We start from the raw sequence: 20,787 nt of genomic DNA, 5'->3' as shown, positions 1-20,787 counted from the left end.
CGGAACACTTCAACCCCAGGGCATCAATGTGGACTTCAACAATTTCCTCTTTTCCCCTTCCCCCACCTCACCCCAGTTCCAAACTTCCAGCTCATCACTGTCCCCATGACTTGTCCTATCTGCCTATCTTCTTTTCCACCTATCCACTCCACCCTTCCCCCATACCTATCAGCTTCACCCCCTCCCCCACTCACCTCTTGTACTCTATGCTACATTCTCCCCACCCCCAGCCTCCTCTCACTTATCTCTCCACCCTTCAGGCTCTCTGCCTGTATTCCTGGAGGGCTTTTGCCCGAAACATCAATTTTACTGCTCCTCGGATGCTGCTGGAACTGCTGTACTTTTCCAGCACCACACTAATCTAGACAGACCTTCCTCAACAAACTTCGTTTCTGTAGCTGTGATGCACTCTCTGATTAGCAATGCTACACCCCCTCCTCGTTTTCCACCCTCCCTGTTCTTTTTAAATGTTCTAAACCCTGCAACATCAAGCAGCCATTCCTGCCCCTGTGAAACCCACATCTCCGTTATGGCCACAACATCGTATCCCCAAGTACTGATCCATGCTCTAAGTTCGTCACTCTTATCTCTGACACTCCTTGCATTGAAGCAGACTTTAATCAATCCCTTTGTTTCATCACATGAAAAACCTTCCCAATAGATTCACTACATCCTGTCACTGCCCCATCTGCAACTGTCCCCATCTCAGATATGTGACTCTGATTCCCACCCCCCTGCCAAACTAGTTTAAACCCTCCAGAATCACACAAGCAAATCTCCCACCCAGGACATTTGTGCCCCTCCAGTTCAGGTGCAATCCGTCCTTCTTGTGCAGATCCCACCTTCCCCAGAAGGCATCCCAATGGTCTAGGTATCTGAAGCCCTCCCTCCTGCACCAGCCTCGCAGCCACGTGTTAAGCTACATTCGCTGACTGTTCCTCACCTCACTATCCCGTGGCACCGCTAGCAAACCTGAGATCAATACTCTACTCATCCTGCTCTTCAGCTTCCAACCTAACTCTCTGTGGTCACTTTTCAGAGCCTCAATCCCTTTCCTGGCTATATCATTGGTGCCAACATGTACCACGATTTCTGGCTGCTCCCCCTCCCCCTTCATAATCCTGTAAACCCGATCAACGACATCCCGGACCCTGGAACTGGGGAGGCAACATACCTTCCGGGAGTTCCATTCCTGACTACAAAATCTCCTGTCAATCCGTCTAACTATTGAGTCCCCTACCACAAGTGCTTTTCTATTTTCCCCCCTTCCCTTCTGAGCCACAGTGCCAGGCTCAGTGCCAGAGACCTGACAACTATGTCTTTCCCCTGAAGTCCTTTGCTCCTCCCTCGCACCTCTCAGCATAAAGACCCATTTATTCCCACTCTTTGTTTCCTGTAAGCCAAAAACTTTTAATCCATTTAATACATGATGTTCAAACCCACGCGCTTTAATTTTACATGCTAATCTCTTATGTGGGACTTTATCAAAGACCTCTGAAAATTCAAGTAAACCACATCCACTGGCTTCCCCTTATGTGCTATACCAGTTACAGCTCCAAAATATTCCAGCAGATTTGTCAAGCACAATTTACCCTTTATAGGCCTCCCAACAGTGAGCGAAAGTTTGAAGAACAAATAAGCAAACAGGTTATTGAAAGATGTAGAGGCAAGAGGGTAGTGGTGGTGGGAGATTTTAATTTTCCCAACATTGACTGGGATACGCTTAATGTCAGAGGTCTAGATGGGGTAGAATTTGTAAGAAGCATTCAGGAGAGTTTTTTAGAGCAGTATGTCAATAGTCTGACAAAGGAAGGGGCCATATTGGACCTGGTGTTAGGGAATGAGCCAGGTCAGGTTGTGGAAGTTGCAGTGGGGGATTTCTTTGGGAACAGTGGCCACAATTCTGTAAGTTTTAGAATACTCGTAGACAAAGATAAGAGTGGTTCTAAGGGAAGAGTACTAAACTGGGCCAAAGCCAATTATATCAAAATTAGACAGAAGCTGGAAATGTGGATTGGACACAGCTATTTGAAGGGAAATCCACATTTGATATGTGGGAGGCTTTCCAAGATAGGTTAAATATAGTGCAGGATAGGCATGTCCTGTTGAAGGCAAAGGATAGGAAAGGCAAGATTCAATACTGGTGGATGATAGGAGAAATCGTACGACTAGCCAAGAGAAAATGGGAAGCGTACATAAGGTCCAGGCAGCTAAGAACAGAATTGACCCTGGAGGAATATCGGAAGAGTAGGACCAGTCTTAAAAGAGGAATCGAGCGGGCTAAAAGGGTCATGAAGTAGCTTTAGCGAGCAGAATTAAGGAGAATCCCAAAGCCTTTTATTCTTATATGAGAAGTAAGCGGGTAACTAGAGAAAGGATTGGTCCACTACAGGATAAGGATGGAAGGCTGTGTGTCGAACCTGAGAGAATGGGTGAGATTCTGAATGATTACTTTGCATCAGTATTCACTGAGGAGAGGGACATGATGAATATAGAGATTGTGAAGGAGCGGTGCACCGAAAGCTAGTGTGCTTCCAATTAAACCTGTTGGAATGTAACCCGGTGTTGTGTGATTTATAACTTTGTACACCCCAGTCCAATACCGGCATCTCCAAATCGAAATTAGAGATAGAAGTTTCAATAATTTGGATCATATTGACATAAGTAGGGAAGATGTGTTGGGTAGGCTAGAGATTATTAAGGTGGACAAATCCCCAGGACTGGATGGGATCTATCCCAGGTTGATGACGGAGGTGAGAGAGGAAATAGCTGGGGCACTGACAGATATCTTTGTGGCATCCTTAAACACAGGTGAGGTGCTGGAGGACTGGAGGATTGCTCATGTTGTCCCCCTGTACAAGAAGGTAGTAGGGATATTCTGGGTAACTATAGACCAGTGAGCCTGACGTCAGTGGTGGGAAAGTTGCTGGGGAAGGTTCTGAGGGATAGGATCTACTTATATTTAGAAAAGAATGGGCTTATCAGTGATAGGCAACATGGTTTTGTGCAGGGGAGATCGTGCCTTACCAACTTAATAGAATTGTTTGAAGAAGTGACCAAGTTGATAGATGGAGGAAGGACTGTTGATGTCATATACATGGACTTTAGTAAGGCGTTTGATAAGGTACCCCATGGTAAACTTACAGAGAAAGTGGAATCAAGGGTTATGGAGATAAGGCAGGAACAGGATACTGATTAAAGATGATCAGCCACGATCATATTGACTGGTGGTGCAGGCTTGAAGGGCAGAATGGCCTACTCCTGCACCTATTGTCTATTGTCTAAAGTGAAGTCACATGGTGTGCAGGGTGTTCTAGCTAGGTGGATAAAGATCTGGTTCAGCAACAGGAGACAGAGTAATAGTTGAAGGGAGTTTCTTGAAATTGAGAAAGGTGACCAGTGATGTTCCACAGGGGTCAGTGTTGGGGCCACTGTTGTTTGTGATATATATAAATGATCTGGAAGAGAGCACTGTTGGTATGATCAGCAAGTGTGCAGATGACATGAAGATTGGTAGAGTAGCAGAAAGCATAAGGGACTGTCAAAGAAGAAGGCTGAAAAGCAGGACGTCCAAGGTGGTTATCTCCGGTTTGCTTCCAGTTCCTCAGGCTAGTGTGGCCAGAAACAGGGAGATAATGGACTTGAACGTGTGGTTGGGGAACTGGTGCAGGAAGCAAGGATTTAAGTTCTTGGATCACTGGGGTATATTTTGTGGTAAGCATAAATTCGGCTTGCACCTTAATAGGTTAGGGACCAGCATTCTGGCAGGCAGGGTTTCTACTGCAACACCGCTACATTTAAACTATGTAGCGAGGGGGAGGGGACAAGCTGGATGTTTAAAAAGGAAATTGAAGGGAAAGTTAGAACAAGGGAAGTCAAGAAAGACAACTGTATCAACGAGGCAGAAAACTCAGAAAGGCATCATGCTGTAAGGTTGAGTGAAATAAGGGTTGATGGGAAGGGTGAGAGCAGTAACAAATTAAAAATACTATACATGAATGCACGAAGCATTAGACATAAGATAGATGTGCTTGAGGCTCTTTTGGAAAGTGGCAGATACGATATTGTGGGGATAACTGAGACGTGGCTTCAAGTGGACAGGGCCTGGGAAATGAATATTCAAGGATACACGTGCTATCGTAAGGACAGACTGACGGGCAGAGGGGGTGGGGTGGCCTTGTTGGTAAGGGACGATATTCAGTCCCTTGCGCGGGGGGACCTAGAGTCAGGGGATGTAGAATCGGTGTGGATAGAGCTTCGAAATACTAAGGGTAAAAAGACCCTCTTGGGAGTCATCTACAGGCCCCCAAACAGTAGTCTGGATGTCGGATGTAAGTTAAATCAGGTGCTGAAATTGGCCTGTTGTAAAGATGTTACTACAGTTGTTATGGGGGATTTTAACATGCAGGTAGACTGGGAGAATCAGGATGGTATTGGGCCTCAAGAAAGAGACTTTGTGGAGTGCCTCAGAGATGGATTCTTAGAGCAGCTGGTGCTGGAGCTGACCAGGGAGAAGGTAATTCTGGATCTGGTATTGTGTAACGAACCAGAATTGGTCAGAGACCTCGAAGTGAAGGAGCCATTGGGAAGTAGTGACCATAATACAATAAGCTTCAATCTGCAATTTGAGAGGGAGAGGGTACAGTCGGAAGTGACAGTACTTCTGTTGAATAAAAGGAACTATGGAGCTATGAGGGAGGAGCTGGCCAAAGTTCAATGGTGCAATACCTTAGCAGGGATGACCGTGGAGGAACAATGGCGGATATTTCTGTGTATAATGCAGAAGTTGCAGGATCAGTTCATTCCTAAAAGGAAGAAAGATCCCAGGAGGAGGCATAGGCGGCCGTGGCTGACGAGGGAAGTAAAGAAACATATAAAGTTAAAAGAGAAAAAGTACAACATAGCTAAGATACGTGGGAAAACTGAGGACTGGGAAGCTTTTAAAGAGCAACAGAGAATTACTAAGAAGGAAATACGCAGAGGAAAAATGAGGTACGAAGGTAAACTGGCCAAGAATATTAAGGAGGATAGTAAAAGCTTTTTTAGGTATGTGCAAGGCAAAAAAATGGTTAGGACAAAAATTGGGCCCTTGAAGACAGAAACAGGGGAATATATTACTAGGAACAAAGAAATGGCAGAGGAATTAAATGGGTACTTCAGATCTGTGTTCACTGGGGAAGACACAAGCAATCTCCCTGAGGTAACAGTGGCTGAAGGACCTGAACTGAAGGGAATTTATATTTGCCAGGATTTGGTGTTGGACTGTTAGGTCTGAAGGTTGATAAGTCTCCGGGGCCTGATGGTCTGCATCCCAGGGTACTGAAGGAGGTGGCTCGGGAAATCGTGGATGCGTTGGTGATTATTTTCCAGAGTTCAATAGATTCGGGGTCGGTTCCTGAGGATTGGAGGGTGGCTAATATTATACCACTTTTTAAGAAAGTTGGGAGAGAGAAAGCAGGAAATTATAGACCAGTTAGTCTGACCTCAGTGGTGGGAAAGATGCTGGAGTCTATTATAAAGGATGAAATTGCTGCACATCTGGATAGTAGTAACAGGATAGGATAGAGTCAGCATGGATTTATGAAGGGGAAATCATGCTTGACTAATCTTCTTGAATTTTTTGAGGATGTAACTCTGAAGTTGGATGAGGGAGATCCAGTAGATGTAGTGTACCTGGACTTTCAGAAAGCTTTTGATAAAGTCCCACACAGGTTAGCGAGTAAAATTAGGGTGCATAGTATTGGGGGCAAAGTACTAGATTGGACTGAAAATTGGTTGGTTAATAGGAAACAAAGGGTAGTGATAAACGGCTCCATTTCGGAATGGCAGGCAGTGACCAGTGGGGTACCGCAGGGATCCGTGCTGGGGCCGCAGCTTTTTATAATATATGTTAATGATATAGAAGATGGTATCAGCAATAACATTAGCAAATTTGCTGATGATACAAAGCTGGGTGGCAGGGTGAAATGTGATGAGGATGTTAGGAGATTACAGGGTGACCTGGACAAGTTAAGTGAGTGGGCAGATGCATGGCAGATGCAGTTTAATGTGGATAAATGTATGGTTATCCACTTTGGTGCAAGAACAGGAAGGCAGGCTACTACCTCAATGGAATCAATTTATGTAAAGGGGCAGTACAGAGAGATCTGGGTGTTCTTGTACACCAGTCAATGAAGGCAAGCATGTAGGTACAGCAGGTAGTGAAGAAGGCTAAGAGCATGCTGGCCTTCATAACAAGAGGAATTGAGTATAGAAGCAAAGAGGTGCTTCTGCAGCTGTACAGGGCCCTGGTAAGACCACACCTGGAGTACTGTGTGCAGTTCTGGTCTCCAAATTTGAGAAAAGACATTCTGGCTATTGAGGGAGTACAGCGTAGATTCATGAGGTCAATTCCTGGAATGGCAGGATTACCTTACATTGAAAGACTGAAGCGACTGGGCTTGTATACCCTTGAGTTTCGAAGACTGAGAGGGGATCTGATTGAGACGTATAAGAAAGGATTGGACACTAAGGAAGTAGGAAACATATTTCCACTGATGGGTGAGTGCCGAACCAGAAGTCACAGCTTAAAAATACTGGGTAGACCATTTAGGACAGAGCTCAGGAGAAACTTCTTCACCCAGAGAGTGGTGGCTGTGTGGAATGCTCTGTCCCAGAGGGCAGTGGAGGCCCACTCTCTGGATTCATTTAAGAAAGAGTTGGATAGAGCTCTCAAAGATAGTGGAATCAAGGGTTATGGAGATAAGACAGGAAGAGGATACTGATTAGGAATGATCAGCCATGATTATATTGAATGGCGGTGCAGGCTCGAAGGGCTGAATGGCCTACTCCTGCACCTATTGTCTATTGTTTATTGTCTAATACAGGAGAATATAGATACACTGGAGAGTTGGGTAGAAAAGTGGCAGATGGAGTTCAATCCAGGCAAATGTGAGGTGATGCATTTTGGGAAGTCTAATTCTCGAGCGAATTATACAGTGAACAGAAGAGCCTTTGGAAAAGTTGATGAGCAGAGAGATCTGGGAGTTTAGGTCCAATGTATCCTGAAGGTTGCTGCACAGGTGGATAGAGTGGTCAAGAAGGCATATGGTATGTTTGCCTTCATCAGACGGGATATTGAGTATAAGAGCTGGTAGCTGAAAATGTGTTGCTGGAAAAGCGCAGCAGGTCAGGCAGCATCCAAGGAACAGGAGAATCGACATTTCGGGCATAAGCCCTTCTTCAGCTATAAGAGCTGGTAGGTCATATTAAAATTGTACACAATGTTGGTTCGGCCGCATTTAGAATACTGTGTGCAGTTTTAGTTGCCACATTACCAAAAGGATGTGGATGCTTTGGAGAGGGTGCAGAGAAGGTTTACGAGGATGTTGCCTGGTATGGAAGGTGCTAGCTATAAAGAGAGGTTGAGAAGGTTAGGATTGTTTTCAATAAAAAAAAGGAGATTGAGGGGAGAACCTGATTGAGGTCTAAAAAATCATGAAGGGTATAGACAGGATAGATAGAGATAAGCCTTTTCCAGGGTGAAGGATTCAATTACGAGAGGTCACACTTTCAAGGTGAGAGGTGAAAAGTTTAAGAGGGATACACGCGACAAGTACTTTACACAGAGGGCGGTAAGTGTCTGGAATGTATTGCCAGCAGAAATAGTAGAGGCAGGCATGGTAGATTCATTTAAGATGCGTCTAGACAGATGCATGAGTAAGTGGGGAGCAGAGGGATACAGATGCTTAGGAATTGGGCAACAGGTTTAGACAGTAGATTTGGATCGGCTCACTTTTGGAGGACCGAAGGGTCTGTTCCTGGGCTGAAAATTTTCTTTGTTCTTTTGTAAATCCATGCTGATTCTATCCGATCCTGTCACTATTACCCAAGTGCTCTGTTTTGACACCTTCTATAAGGGACTCTAGCTAATCCTGTCTCTCTGGTTCATTGCTATGAATAAGTGAATGGGTGCTTGTCCAGTATATGGAGAAGTTGTTGTCTCCTGCATAGACTTGAAATTAACAATTAATCACAGAACAGACTGGAGTACTACCTCTGCATTTCTGACATCCTTGTCGTAACTGTGAAGCTGTTCCTGTGTTACCCCGTTCACAAAATTCTTCTCTTTAACGCCTTGTCCATTTGCAACTACAGAAAATATAAAAAATCTATCAGATCCACATTAAATTTAATAAAAATGTTAAAATACCAGGTCTAGAATGTGTTAAAAAGAAACTAAGCACTCCTACAGAAATTAAGCTGGTTAGCCCACAGTTTAAGTTTCTGATAAAACTTTCTGTACATTCTAAGTATTAAAATCTTCATTGTATCAGCTTTTAAGGCAGCACAATAGATTGCAATTGTTTGTTCTTTTACTTCCTTGAAAATGCATCCCTGCATAAAATTAAGTGTGGTCCTCTGGTGCAGTGACAATTTTAGGAGAATTATCCCAAGCTGAGAGATGGACAGTGAAGGTAGAGGACAGGTTGGGAGCTCAACATTGTGAAGTGTGCAGACAGATTAGATAATGGTATGTTATTCACATTGAAGAAGAGCTGAGAAAAAGAGGACACTAATTTAAAGTGATTGGCAAATGAAACAATATGCTCTAGCCATTCTGCAATATTATGATACAATGGATTTATCATAAAAAAATAAGCATTTATTGAGTCCAGCCCTCCAACTATGTGTGAAAAAAAAAATACAGAACAAGAGCACGGTGGCTCAGTGGTTAGCACAGCTGCCTCACGGCACCAGGGTCCCAGTTTCAATTCCAGCCTTGGGCAACTGTCTGTGTGGAGTTCGCACATTCTCCCCGTATCTGTGTGGGTTGCCTCCGGGTGCTCCGGTTTCCTCCCACAGTCCAAAGATGTGCAGGTCAGGTAAATTGGCCATGCTAAATTGCCTGTAGTGTTAGGTGCATTGGTGTGAGGGAAATGGGTCTGGGTGGATTACTCTTTGGAGGGTCAGTATGGACTGTTTGGTCCAAAGGGTCTGTTTCCACATTGTAGGGAATCTAAAAAAGTTAATTGCTTCACTGGTGTAACCAGTCAGTTCCTTAATAAATTAACATTTTTGATATAAAACCTTTAAAATGTGCTCCCTAATGTGCCTGCTCTCACAGAAATATGCATAACTTTAAAAATCCTTACATGATTAAATTAGGCAACCAACAAGAGGAGAAAGCTCCACAAATATTTTATTGCTACGGGAATCCAGCAAATCAATGCAAAACACAAGACCGAAGGATATGCATCCATCTTTAGATGCAAGTACTAAGTTGTTGATTCATCTCCATCTCCCCTTGAGTCATCAGCAAAACATATACCAGTCCGCAATAATTAAGTTGACTATACACGATACCAAGAAACAGCTGAAGGCAGTGGATACTGCAAAAGCTATAGGTGCTGATAATAGCCCAGCAGTAGTAGTAACAACATGGGAATAAAGAAAGCCATTCTCAGCTAAAAAAATGTTCTCTAAAAGTAGCTGACCAGTTCATCACTAATCAAGCTGTCCCAATACAATGATATCACTTGAATCTTCATTTGACAATGTAGAATGTCGTGTTCACTGAAGTCAGGACAATATCCTGCCAATTGCTGTCTATGTCTGCCTATTCTAAAATGTCACCAAAATGATGGAAGATGTTGTTGACATTAATATCAAGTGACATTAACACAGAAATTACTTGCTCAGCGATGACAAGTTGGATTTTGCCAGGGCTATACGACCTCTGACTTCATTGCAGCCTTGATCCAAACATGGACAAAAGAGCAAACTTCAAATGTTGAGATGTCAGTGACTGTCCTTAACATCAAAGCAGTGATAGACCAAATGTAGCATCGAGAAGCCCGAGTGAAGTTCAACTCAATGGGAATCAGGGAGAAAACCCAACACTGGCTGGAGTCATTCATAGCTCAAAGGAAGATTGTTGGGATTGTTGGAAGTCAAACATGTTAGCTGCAGAACATATCTGCAGGAGTTCCTCAGGGTAGTGTCTTAGGCCCAGCCATCTCCAGCTGCTTCATTAATTACCTGTTCTCCATCATAAGGTCTTGTTATGGACAAGGTCAGACAACTCCAGGGGGAGGTGGGGGATTTCTTTGGGAACAGTGGCTACAATTCTGTAAGTTTTAGAATACTCGTAGACAAAGATGAGAGTGGTCCTAAGGGAAGAGTACTAAACTGAGCCAAGGCAAATTACATCAAAATTAGGTAGGAGCTGGGAAATGTGGATTGGACACAGCTATTTGAAGGGAAGTCCACATTTGATATGTGGGAGGCTTTCCAAGATAGGTTAATGATAGTGCAGGATACGCATGTCCCGATGAAAGCAAAGGATAGGAAAGGCAAGATTGGTGAACCACAGATAGCAGGAGAAATCATACGACTAACCAAGAGGAAAAGGGAAGCATACATTCGGTCCAGGCAGCTAAGAACAGAATGGGCCCTGGAGGAATATCGGGAGAATAGGACCAGTCTTAAACGAGGAACCAAGCGGACTAAAAGGGGTCATGAAATAGCTTTAGTGAGCAGAATTAAGGAGAATCCCAAAGCCTTTTATTCTTATATGAGAAGTAAGCAGGTAACTAGAGAAAGAATTGATGCACTAAAAGGTAAGGAAGGAAGGCTGTGTGTCGAACTTGAGACAATGGGTGAGATTCTGAATGATTACTTTGCATCAGTGTTCACTGAGGAGAAGGACATGATGAATGTTGAGATTAGAGATAAAGTTTGAATAATCTGGATCACGTTGACATAAGGAGGGAAGATGTGTTGGGTAGGCTGGAGGTTATTAAGGTGGACAAATCCCCAGGACCGATGGGATCTATCCCAGGTTGATGAAGGAGGCGAGAGAGGAAATAGTCGGGGCACTGACAGATATCTTTGTGGCATCCTTAAACACAGGTGAGGTGCCAGAGGACTGGAGGATTGCTCATGTTGTCCCCCTGTACAAGAAAGATAGTAGGGATATTCTGGGTAACTACAGACCAGTGAGCCTGACGTCAGTGGTGGGGAAAGTTGCTGGGGAAGGTTCTGAGGGATAGGATCTACTTATATTTGGAAAATAATGGGCTTATCAGTGATAGGCAACATGGTTTTGTGCAGGGGAGATCATGCCTTACCAACTTACTAGAGTTCTTTGAGGAAGTGACCAAGTTGATAGATGAAAGAAGGTCTATTGATGTCACACACATGGACTTTAGTAAGGCATTTGATAAGGTTCCCCATGGTAAACTAATGGAGAAAGTAAAGTCACATGGTGTGCAAGGTGTTCTAGCTAGGTGGATAAAGATCTGGTTGAGCAACAGGAGACAGAGAGTAGTAGTTGAAGGGAGTTTCTTGAAATGGAGAAAGGTGACCAATGGTGTTCCACAGGGGTCAGTGCTGGGGCCACTGTTGTTTGTGATATATATAAACGATCTGGAAGAGGGCACTGTTGGTATGATCAGCAAGTGTGCAGATGACATGAAGATTGGTAGAGTAACAGAAAGCATAGGGGAGTGTTAATGAATACAGGAGAATATAGATAGACTGGAGAGTTAGGTGGAGAAGTAGCAGATGGACTTCAATCCAGGCAAATGTGAGGTGATGCATTTGGGAAGTCTAATTCTAGAGGGAATTATACAGTGAATGCAAGAGCCTTGGAAAAAATTGATGAGCAGACAGATCTGGGAGTTCAGGTCTATTTTACCCTGAAGGTTGCTGTACAGGTGGATAGAGTGGTCAAGATGGCATATGGTATGCTTGCCTTCATCGGATGGGGTATTGAGTATAAGAGCTGACAGGTGATGTTAAGATTGTACACAATGTTGGTTCGGCTGCATTTAGAATACGGTGTACAATTCTGGTCACCACATTACCAAAAGGATGTGGATGCTTGGAGAGGGTGCAGAGAAGGTTTATGAGAGTGTTGCTTGGTATGGAAGGTGCTAGCTATGAAGAGAGGTTGAGTAGGTTAGGATTAGATTACATTACATTACAGTGTGGAAACAGGCCCTTCGTCCCAACAAGTCCACACCGACCCGCCGAAGCGAAACCCACCCATACCTAACACTACGGGCAATTTAGTATGGCCAATTCACCTGACCCTGCACATCTTTGGACTGTGGGAGGAAACCGGAGTACCCGGAGGAAACCCACGCAGACACGGGGAGAACGTGCAAACTCCACGCAGTCAGTGGCCTGAGGCGGGAATTGAACCCGGGTCTCTGGCGCTGTGAAGCAGCAGTGCTAACCACTGTGCCACCGTGCCGCCCATTGTTTACACTGGAAAAAAGGAGATTGAGCGGGGACCTGATTGAGGTCTACAAAATCATGAAGGATGTAGACAGGGTAGATAGAGATAAGCTTGTTCACAAGGTGAAGGATTCAATAATGAGAGGTAACGGTTTCAAGGTGAGAAGTGAAACGTTTACGAGAGATACATGCGACAAGTACTTTACACAGAGGGCGGCAGGTGCCTGGAACGTGTTGCCAGCAGAAGTAGTAGAGGCAGGCACGGTAGATTAATTTAAGGTATGTCTGGACAGATGCACGAGTAGGTGGCGAGCAGAGGGATAGAGATGCTTCGGAATTCGGTGATAGGTTTCGACAGTGGATTTGGATCAGCTCAGGCTTGGAGGGCCGAAGGGCCTGTTCCTGAGTTGTAAGTTTTCTTTGTTCTTTGTTTTTTGTTCTTTTGTTCACTCAAAACATTCTTAAGCAGGCAGCCCTGACCATAACTTTGCAATTTGTTTCGGTAAGTGTATATTGAAAATTATCTGGAGTGAGGAAGCTAAGTTGACTACTATATTTTAAAACAGACAAATATTTATTCACAAAGTTATACAATGACACACAAAGAACAGAATAAGGAACCCTTACAGAACTGAGACTATCTAAACTAGACTTAATTGTGTGTCCCATATATATACAACAGTCCCAATAAGCAAACCGCTTTAAAAATCAGTACAAATGGAACACATGCTTACAGGTTGAAGTTAGAAGGAGAGAGAGAGTTTCCACACAGCTCACTGTTGAACTTTGATCCTATATTCAGCATTCAAGTTCAACCTTCCAAAATGCATCACTTTGCATTTATCCAGGTTAAACTCAATCTGCCATTTCTCAGCCCAGCTCTGCATCCTGTCTATGTTGCGCTGTAGCCTGCAATAGCCCTCGATACTATCAATGGCACCTCCAATCTTTGTGTCATCGGCATATTTATTAACTCACCCCTCAATCTGCTCATCCAAGTCATTTATAAAAACTACAACGAGCAAAGGCCCAAGAACAGAGTCCTGCAGGACACCACTCAACACTGACCTCCAGGCAGAATACTTTCCACCTACAACCACTCTCTGCCTTCTGCAAGCCAACCAATTCTGAATCCAGATAGCCAAATCTCCCTATATCCCATATCTCCTGACTTTATGAATGATCTACCAATGGGAAACTCATCAAATGCCTTGCTGAAGTCCAAATACACCACATCCACTGCTTGAACTTCGTCGACCTGTCTTGTCACCTTCTCAAGGAACTCAATAAGATTAGTTAGGCATGACCTGCCCTCACAAAGCCATGCTGACTGCCTTTAATCACGCTATGCTTTGCCAAATAGTCATAAATTCTATCCCACAGAATTCTTTCCAAAACCTTGCTGACCACAGACGTAAGACTGACTTGTCTGTAATTGCCAGGGATTTCCCTATTACCTTTCTTGAAAAGAGGAACAACATTCACCTCCTTCCAATCCTCCAGTACGACTCCCATGGAGAGTGAGGAAGCAAAGATCTTGGCCAACAGCTTAGCAACCTCCTTTCTCGCTTCCCAGAGCAACCTAAGACAAATCTGGTCTGGCCTTGGGGACTTATCAATTTTAATATTTGCCAAAATTTCCAGGACATCAACTTCATCAATCTTGATCCGTTTAAGCCTGTATCCCAGCTCCTCAAAGTTCTCATTCACACAAAGGTTCCTTTCCTTCGTGAAATGCAAAGCAAAAAACTAATTTAAGGCTTCCCCTACCTGCTCAGACTCCACGCACAAGTTCCCTACGCTATCCCTGATCGGCCCCACCTTCTCCCTGATCATTCTCTTATTCCTCACGTATGAGTAAAATGCCTTTGGGTTCTCCCTAATCCTTCCTGCCAAGCCTTTCTCGTGCCTCCTCCTGGCTCTCCTCAGTCCATTTCTGAGCTCTTTTCTAGTAAGCCTGTAATCCTCTAAAGCTGTACTAGATCCTTTTTCCTCCACCTTACGTAAGCTGCCTTCTCCCTTTGGACGAGAAGCTCCTCTGTTCTCGTCATCCAAAGCTCCTAAATCTTACCCCTTCTTATCTGTCTCAGAGGGACAAATTCGTGCATCACTCCCAACAACTGCTCCTTAAACCGCTCCTTTCCCTCCCCAAGGTTATGGTAAATGTGAGGCAGGTATGGTCACTGTCACCAAAGTGTTTTCCCACCGCGAGATCTGACACCTATCCCGGCTCATTGCCGAGCACCAAATCCAAAATGACATCTCCCCTCGTTGGCTTATCTACATACTGAATAAGGAAACCCTCCTGAACACACCTGACAAAAATGGCTCCATCCAAACCATCTGCACTAAGGAGGTTCCAGTCAATATTGGGAAAGTTGAAGTTACCCATAACAACAACCCTGCTACATCTACATTTTTCCAAAATCTGCTGTCCTATCAGTTCTTCAATCTCTCTACTGCTATTAGGGGGTCTGTAGAAAACTCCCAATGAAGTGGCTGCTCCCTTGTTGTTCCTAACTTCTACCCATACTGACTCAGTAGACAAACCTTCCTGAACAGCCTTCGTTTCTGTAGCTGTAATGCACTCTCTAATTAGCAATGCTACACCCTCTCCTCTTTTTCCACCCTCCCTGTTCTTTTTAAATGTTCTAAACACTGGAACATCTGGCAACTATTTCTGCTCCTGTGAAACCCACATCTCTGTTATGGCCACAACATCATAGCCCCAAATACTGATCCATGCTCTAAGTTCATCGCTCTTACTTCTGACACTCCTTGAGTTAAAGCAGACACACTTTAACCGATCCCTTTGTTTCATCACATGAGAAACCTTCCTAATAGATTCGCTACATCTTGTCACTGCCCCATCTACAACTACCCCTCTCTCAGATGTGTAGCTCTGATTCCCACGCCCTCACCATATACTGTAGGTTGAACCGCAATTCCCTGAGGAAGGGAAATCCAGGATTTTGACCCAGTGACACTAAAGAAATGGCGATATTTTCTAAGTCAGGATGATGAGTGACCTGGACTTGAACTTGCAGGTGGTGGTGTTCCCATGTATTTGCTGCCCTTGTCTTTCTAGATGGTACTGGTTGTGGGTTTGGAAGGTGCTGTCTAAGGATCTTTGGTTAATTTCTGTGGTGAATCTCACTGATAATACCCACTACTGCTACTGAGCATCGGTGGTGGAAGAGTAGACGCATGTAGATTTGATGCCAATGAAACGGCTGCTTTGTCTTCGATAGTGTCAAGCTTCTTGTTGTTGGAGCTACACTCATCCAGGCAAGTGGGAAGTATTCCATCACATTCCTGACTTGTGCATTGTAGGTGGTGGATGGGTTTTGGGGAGTCAGGAGGTGAGTTACTTTCTGCAATATGCCTACTTTCTGAATTTCTCATCATCATCATCACAGAATCCCTATAGTGTGGCAACAGGCCATTCGGCCCAACAAGTCCACACCAAACCTCCGAACAGTAACCCACCCAGCCCCTGACTAATTACATTTACCCCTGAATACATTTACCCCTGACTAATGCACCTAATATGCACATCTCTGAACAGTATGGACAATATAGCATGGCCAATTCACCTAACCTACACACCTTTGGATTGTGGGAGGAAACCGTGGAACCCAGAGGAAATGCACGCAGACACGAGGCGAATGTGCAAACTCCACACAGACTGTCACCCAAGGCTTGAATTGAACTTGGGTCCCTGGTGAGGTGAGGCAGCAGTGCTAACCACTGAACCACTGTGGCGCCCTTCAATTTCTGGTCAATGTAATCCCCGGGATGTTGATAGTGGCCGTTTCAAAGTTGGTAACACCATTGGCTGTCAGGAGGCTGTGGCTATATTGCTTCTTGTTAGAGATCGTCTTGACATGGCATTTGGGTGGCATGAATGTTATTTGCTACTGGATATTGTCTTGGTCTTATTGCATTTGAACACGGACTGCTTCAGTGTCTGAGGAGTCACAAATAATGCTGAACATTGATGATTGCACAATGAACGTCCCTAGTGCTGGCCTTATGATGGAGGAAAGGTCACTTATAAAGCTACTGAAGGTGGTTGAGCCTAGGACACTACCCTGTGGAACTCCTGCAGAGATGTCTGGAGCTGAGACAACTGACCTTCAACAATCACAACCATCTTCCTTTGTGCTGGTTAGGATTCCAACCAGTGGATAGCTTTCCCCAAATACCTATTGATTCTAGTTATGCTATTGGTCCTTAAATGCAGCCTTGATGTCAAGGGCTATCACTCTCATCTCATCTCTGGAATTCAGATCTTTTGCCATGCTTGAATCAAGGTTGTAATGAGGTCAGGAGCTCAGTGGCCCTGGCAGAACCCAAACCGGGCATTACTGAGCAGGTTTTTGCTGAGCACATGCTGCTTGATCACCCTGTTGATGAAAGCTTCCATCACTTTATCAATGGTTGAGTAAACTGATGGGGTGGTAATTAGCTGGGTTGAATTTGTCCTGCTTTTTGTGTGCAAGTCATACCATTGCCATGACTGAGACTTGGCTTCAAAATGGGCAGAATTCCAGTTCAATGTTCCTGGTTATAAAGCATTCAGATGAAATAAAGAGGGGCTTAGAAGAGGAGAAGAAATCACAATATTGATCAAGAAATCAATTACAGTAGTGAGAAAGGGTGTGATCTTCAAAGTTTGTGAGAAGATTTGTAGCTCAGGTGCTCGTTGTTGTGGTTCTGTTCGCCAAGCTGGGAATTTGTGTTGCAGACGTTTCGTCCCCTGTCTAGGTGACATCCTCAGTGCTTGGGAGCCTCCTGTGAAGCACTTCTGTGATCTTTCCTCCGGCATTTGTAATGGTTTGAATCTGCCGCTTCCGGTTGTCAGTTCCAGGTGTCCGCTGCAGTGTTCGGTATATTGGTTCCAGGTCGATGTGCTTATTGATTGAATCTGTGGATGAGTGCCATGCCTCTAGGAATTCCCTGGCTGTTCTCTGTTTGGCTTGTCCTATAATAGTGGTATTGTCCCAGTCGAATTCATGTTGCTTGTCATCTGCGTGCGTGGCTACTAAGGATAGCTGGTCGTGGCTAGTTGGTGTTCATGGATGCGGATCGTTAGCTGTCTTCCTGTTTGTCCTATGTAGTATCTTGTGCAGTCCTTGCATGGGATTTTGTACACTACATTGGTTTTGCTCATGCTGGGTATTGGGTCCTTCGTTCAGGTGAGTTGTTGTCTGAGAGTGGCTGTTGGTTTGTGTGCTGTTATGAGTCCTAGTGGTCGCAGTAGTCTGGCTGTCAGTTTGGAAATGCTCTTGATGTATGGTAGTGTGGCTAGTCCTTTGGGTTGCGGCATATCCTCATTCCGTTGTCAACTGTATTCAATGAGAGAATAGCAAGGATACAGGGCACATATGTTTTTATAAAGACAAAGGGTGGAATCAAGACCAGGGAACTCAAGATGTTAAAGAACACATATGTTAGGATTAAATAGAAAAGAGAAGCTTATGGCAGATAACAAGGGTTTAATAGGGCAGAGTTCCAAGAGGAGTATAATGAGTGCAGGGGTGACTTAAAAAGGAAATTAGTAAAGAAAAAGAGTGCATGAGAAAACATTGGAAAGTAGATTAAAGGAAACCCTGAAGGGCATTTTCAGTATGTAAAGAGCAAAAGAACAACTAGGGAAAGAGTAAAGCCCATTGGCAACCATAGAGGTAATTTGTATGTGGATTGGAAGACATGGGTATGGTCCTCAATTAATACCTCGTGCTGGTCTTCACAATGGAAAAGGATGATGCTGATATAGACATTAAGGCAGAAGACTGTGAAATATTAGAAAAATTTAAAGTGAGGAGAGAGAGAGAGAGAGAGACAGAGGGAGAGAGAAAACTAGCATATTTAGCAGTGTTAAGTAGAGAAATCTGCAGGCCTGGATAAGATGCACCCCGAACTGCCGAGGAGGCAAAGGAAGAGATAACAGGGGCCCTGGTAGTAGCTTTTAAGATTAAAATTAAATCCTCTCTGGTCAGAGGTGAGGTGCCAGAGTACTGAAGGATTGCTAATGTTGTCCCATTATTTAAAAAAAAAGGAAGAAATAGATCAGGAAATTACAATCTGACTTCAACGGTGGGAAAGTTCTTCGAACGAATTATGAGGGTCAGAATATTCTTGCATTTGGAGAGACATGGATTAATCAGGGATAGTTAGCATGGATTTTACAAAGAGAGGTCGAATTTTACAAACTTGCTTGAATTGTTTGGTGAGGTAACTCAGACTGTTGGTGAGGGTAATGTATTTGATGTGATTTACATGTACTTTAGCAAAGTTTTTAAGAAGTTCCTTTATGGCCCGTGCTGTTTGTAGTGTAATTAATGATTTGGACTTAAGTGTAGGGGTATGGTTAAGAAGTTCATGGAAGACCAAAAATTGGTAATGTGATAAATAGAGAAAAGGATAACCATAACTGCAAATGGACTGGTCAGTTTGTCAGAGCATTAGCAAATGAAATTCAACCTATTAAAATGTAAAGTAATGCATTTTTAGGCGCAGGGCTGACAAGGCAAGAGGTTACAGTAGGAATGATAGGACTCTGAAAAGAGCAAAGTGATCCTAATGTGGATATCCAGAAATGCCTGACGGTAGCAAGGTAGGTAAGTAAGATGGTTAAGAAGATATATTAGATATTAACCTTTCATAGCCAAGGCACAGAATACAAAACTAAGGAGTTAATGCTGAAACTATAGAAAACACAGTTAGGTTACAGCTGGTGTTACCATATGCAGTTCTGGTCACCACATGCCAAGAAGGGTAGAATTGCACTGGAGAAAAAATAGAGATTTACTGCTTGGGTGAATGAAGAAGGACTGGGACCAAAAGGGAAAATGCTGGAAAATCTCAGCAGGTCTGGCAGCATCTGTAAGGAGAGAAAAGAGCTGACATTTTAAGTCTAACTGACCCTTTGTCAAAGACTGGGGTTGCATTCCTTCGAGCAGTAAAGGTTGAGAGGGAAACTGATAGAGGCAAATAAGATAATGAAGGGCATGGATAAGGCACTTTGTCCAATAGTGGAGGGGTTAATAACTAGGCTGCATAGATTTAAGGTAAGTGATAGAATGCTAGTAGAAGAGTTAAGGAGAATTTTCTTCATTCAGAGGGCAGTGGAAGTGTGGAACTCACTCCCTGAAGGTTGGCTTAGTCAGAAACTCTTGGAAGAATCTTTAGACATTCACTTGTGTTACCATAGTCTCCAGTGTTAAGGCCAAAAAATAAAAAATGGGATTAGTGTAGTCAGATCTTTGTTGACTGGTGTGGGCATGATGGGCTAAATGATCTCCTTTCATGCTTTAGATATCAATGAGTCTATACTTGGTAGGAGATGGAGAGTGTAAGAGGACCAAAATTGGGTTTGAAGGAGTGGCTGGGTTTAGAGACGTCTTGGCAAATGGACAGACACAAGTCTACAGAATGGACAAGAGCAATAAGGAAAACTAAAGGACTAATTGTGAGTAACAAATACCACAGGAAACCAGCTCGTAAAATAAATAAAGTACTCACTTGAATCAGCTGTGTGTATCAGATTGTGTAAGAGATCAAAGGTCACATTTTCTGCTTTTTTTGAGTTATGGTACTGGTTCATGGTTGGAATGTCTATTGTGCTGAATGAATCTGGAGAAAAAAAATTATTAATATTTGAGCATGATACCAACACCTTGGATTAAGATTGAATCTGTTTTAGTACTAGGATAAAGACTTCTACTGTGTGTGGTAAACACTGTAGCACCTCAGATCAGATGTACTGGTCAGGGAGAGGCTACAGCACAGTTTCATTAAAACAAAACAGGGCTTAACATATTACATTGAGGATAAATTATTGAATTTGGCTTGATTTCTATCTGCTTAGGAGGTCAAGGTATAACTTAAAAAGTGTTTAAGATTTTCAAAGAATTTGTTAGCTTAGATGCAAAAAAACTATTTCTCTGGTCGGAATTATCCACAAAAAGTAGGCACAATCCTAAATTTCGATATAGGCCATTCAAGCGTGAAATTAGGAAGCACTTCTTCATTTAAGGATGGTAGAAATCTAGACCACGTACAACAAAAAGGCTATGGATTCTGGAGGTCAAATGATATCTTGAAAAATCTGCTCAGCACATTTTTTGCCATATAGGATATTAAGAAATATGGATCAAGGATGGTAAATGGAATTGAGACACAGATGAGTTATAATCTAATTGAATGGCCCAAAAGGAGATGAACAGCCTCCTGTTCCCTATGTTTCCTTTCCCTAATATTTACATAAATGGTAACATAATTATTCATTTCTGAGGCTGAAGTACAGGATATGCTGGCTATACAAATGTATTTTGGAATATTGCTGCCATCCTTTACTTTTTGGTGTGAATTTTATTTATATATAGCAGAGAGTTTTAGGGTCCATCGGCGATCACTCGAGTATGATTATCTCCATAGGGGTGTCTATTTGTGGGTCTTCAGATGGTTGAGGAGGCAAATTTGGAATGCACAATCTCTATTACAGTATGAGCATTGATGGGGCTAAGTGTGGTCTGTGGTGGTGGGGGTTGGGAG

The 20,787-nt window shown here is 43.5% G+C and overlaps 1 protein-coding gene across 7 annotated transcripts in view; it reads right to left on the bottom strand.

Annotated features, from left to right (window-relative positions):
* The window catches only part of LOC122561890 (uncharacterized), a 258,498-nt gene that overhangs the window by 14,546 nt on the left and 223,165 nt on the right, over positions 1 to 20,787 (bottom strand). For 6 of the 7 annotated variants that reach the window (XM_043714223.2, XM_087977089.1, XM_087977092.1 and 3 more), the window contains 2 exons: positions 19,756 to 19,866; positions 8,036 to 8,130 (listed from right to left, as the gene is read on the bottom strand). In XM_043714223.2, coding sequence (XP_043570158.2) covers positions 8,036 to 8,130; positions 19,756 to 19,866 — 206 coding nt within the window. Of the gene's footprint in view, positions 1 to 8,035; positions 8,131 to 19,755; positions 19,867 to 20,787 lie in introns of those variants that run through there. The other variant, XM_087977093.1, reaches the window with a different exon arrangement.

The sequence above is a fragment of the Chiloscyllium plagiosum genome, unplaced genomic scaffold (assembly GCF_037043375.1).
Source record: "Chiloscyllium plagiosum isolate Xiang-an unplaced genomic scaffold, Cpla_swu_hap1 HiC_scaffold_31, whole genome shotgun sequence".
NCBI classification, from domain to species: Eukaryota; Metazoa; Chordata; class Chondrichthyes; order Orectolobiformes; family Hemiscylliidae; genus Chiloscyllium; species Chiloscyllium plagiosum.
Note: the sequence above shows the minus strand (reverse complement) of the source record. Positions and strands in the feature narration are given on the sequence as shown.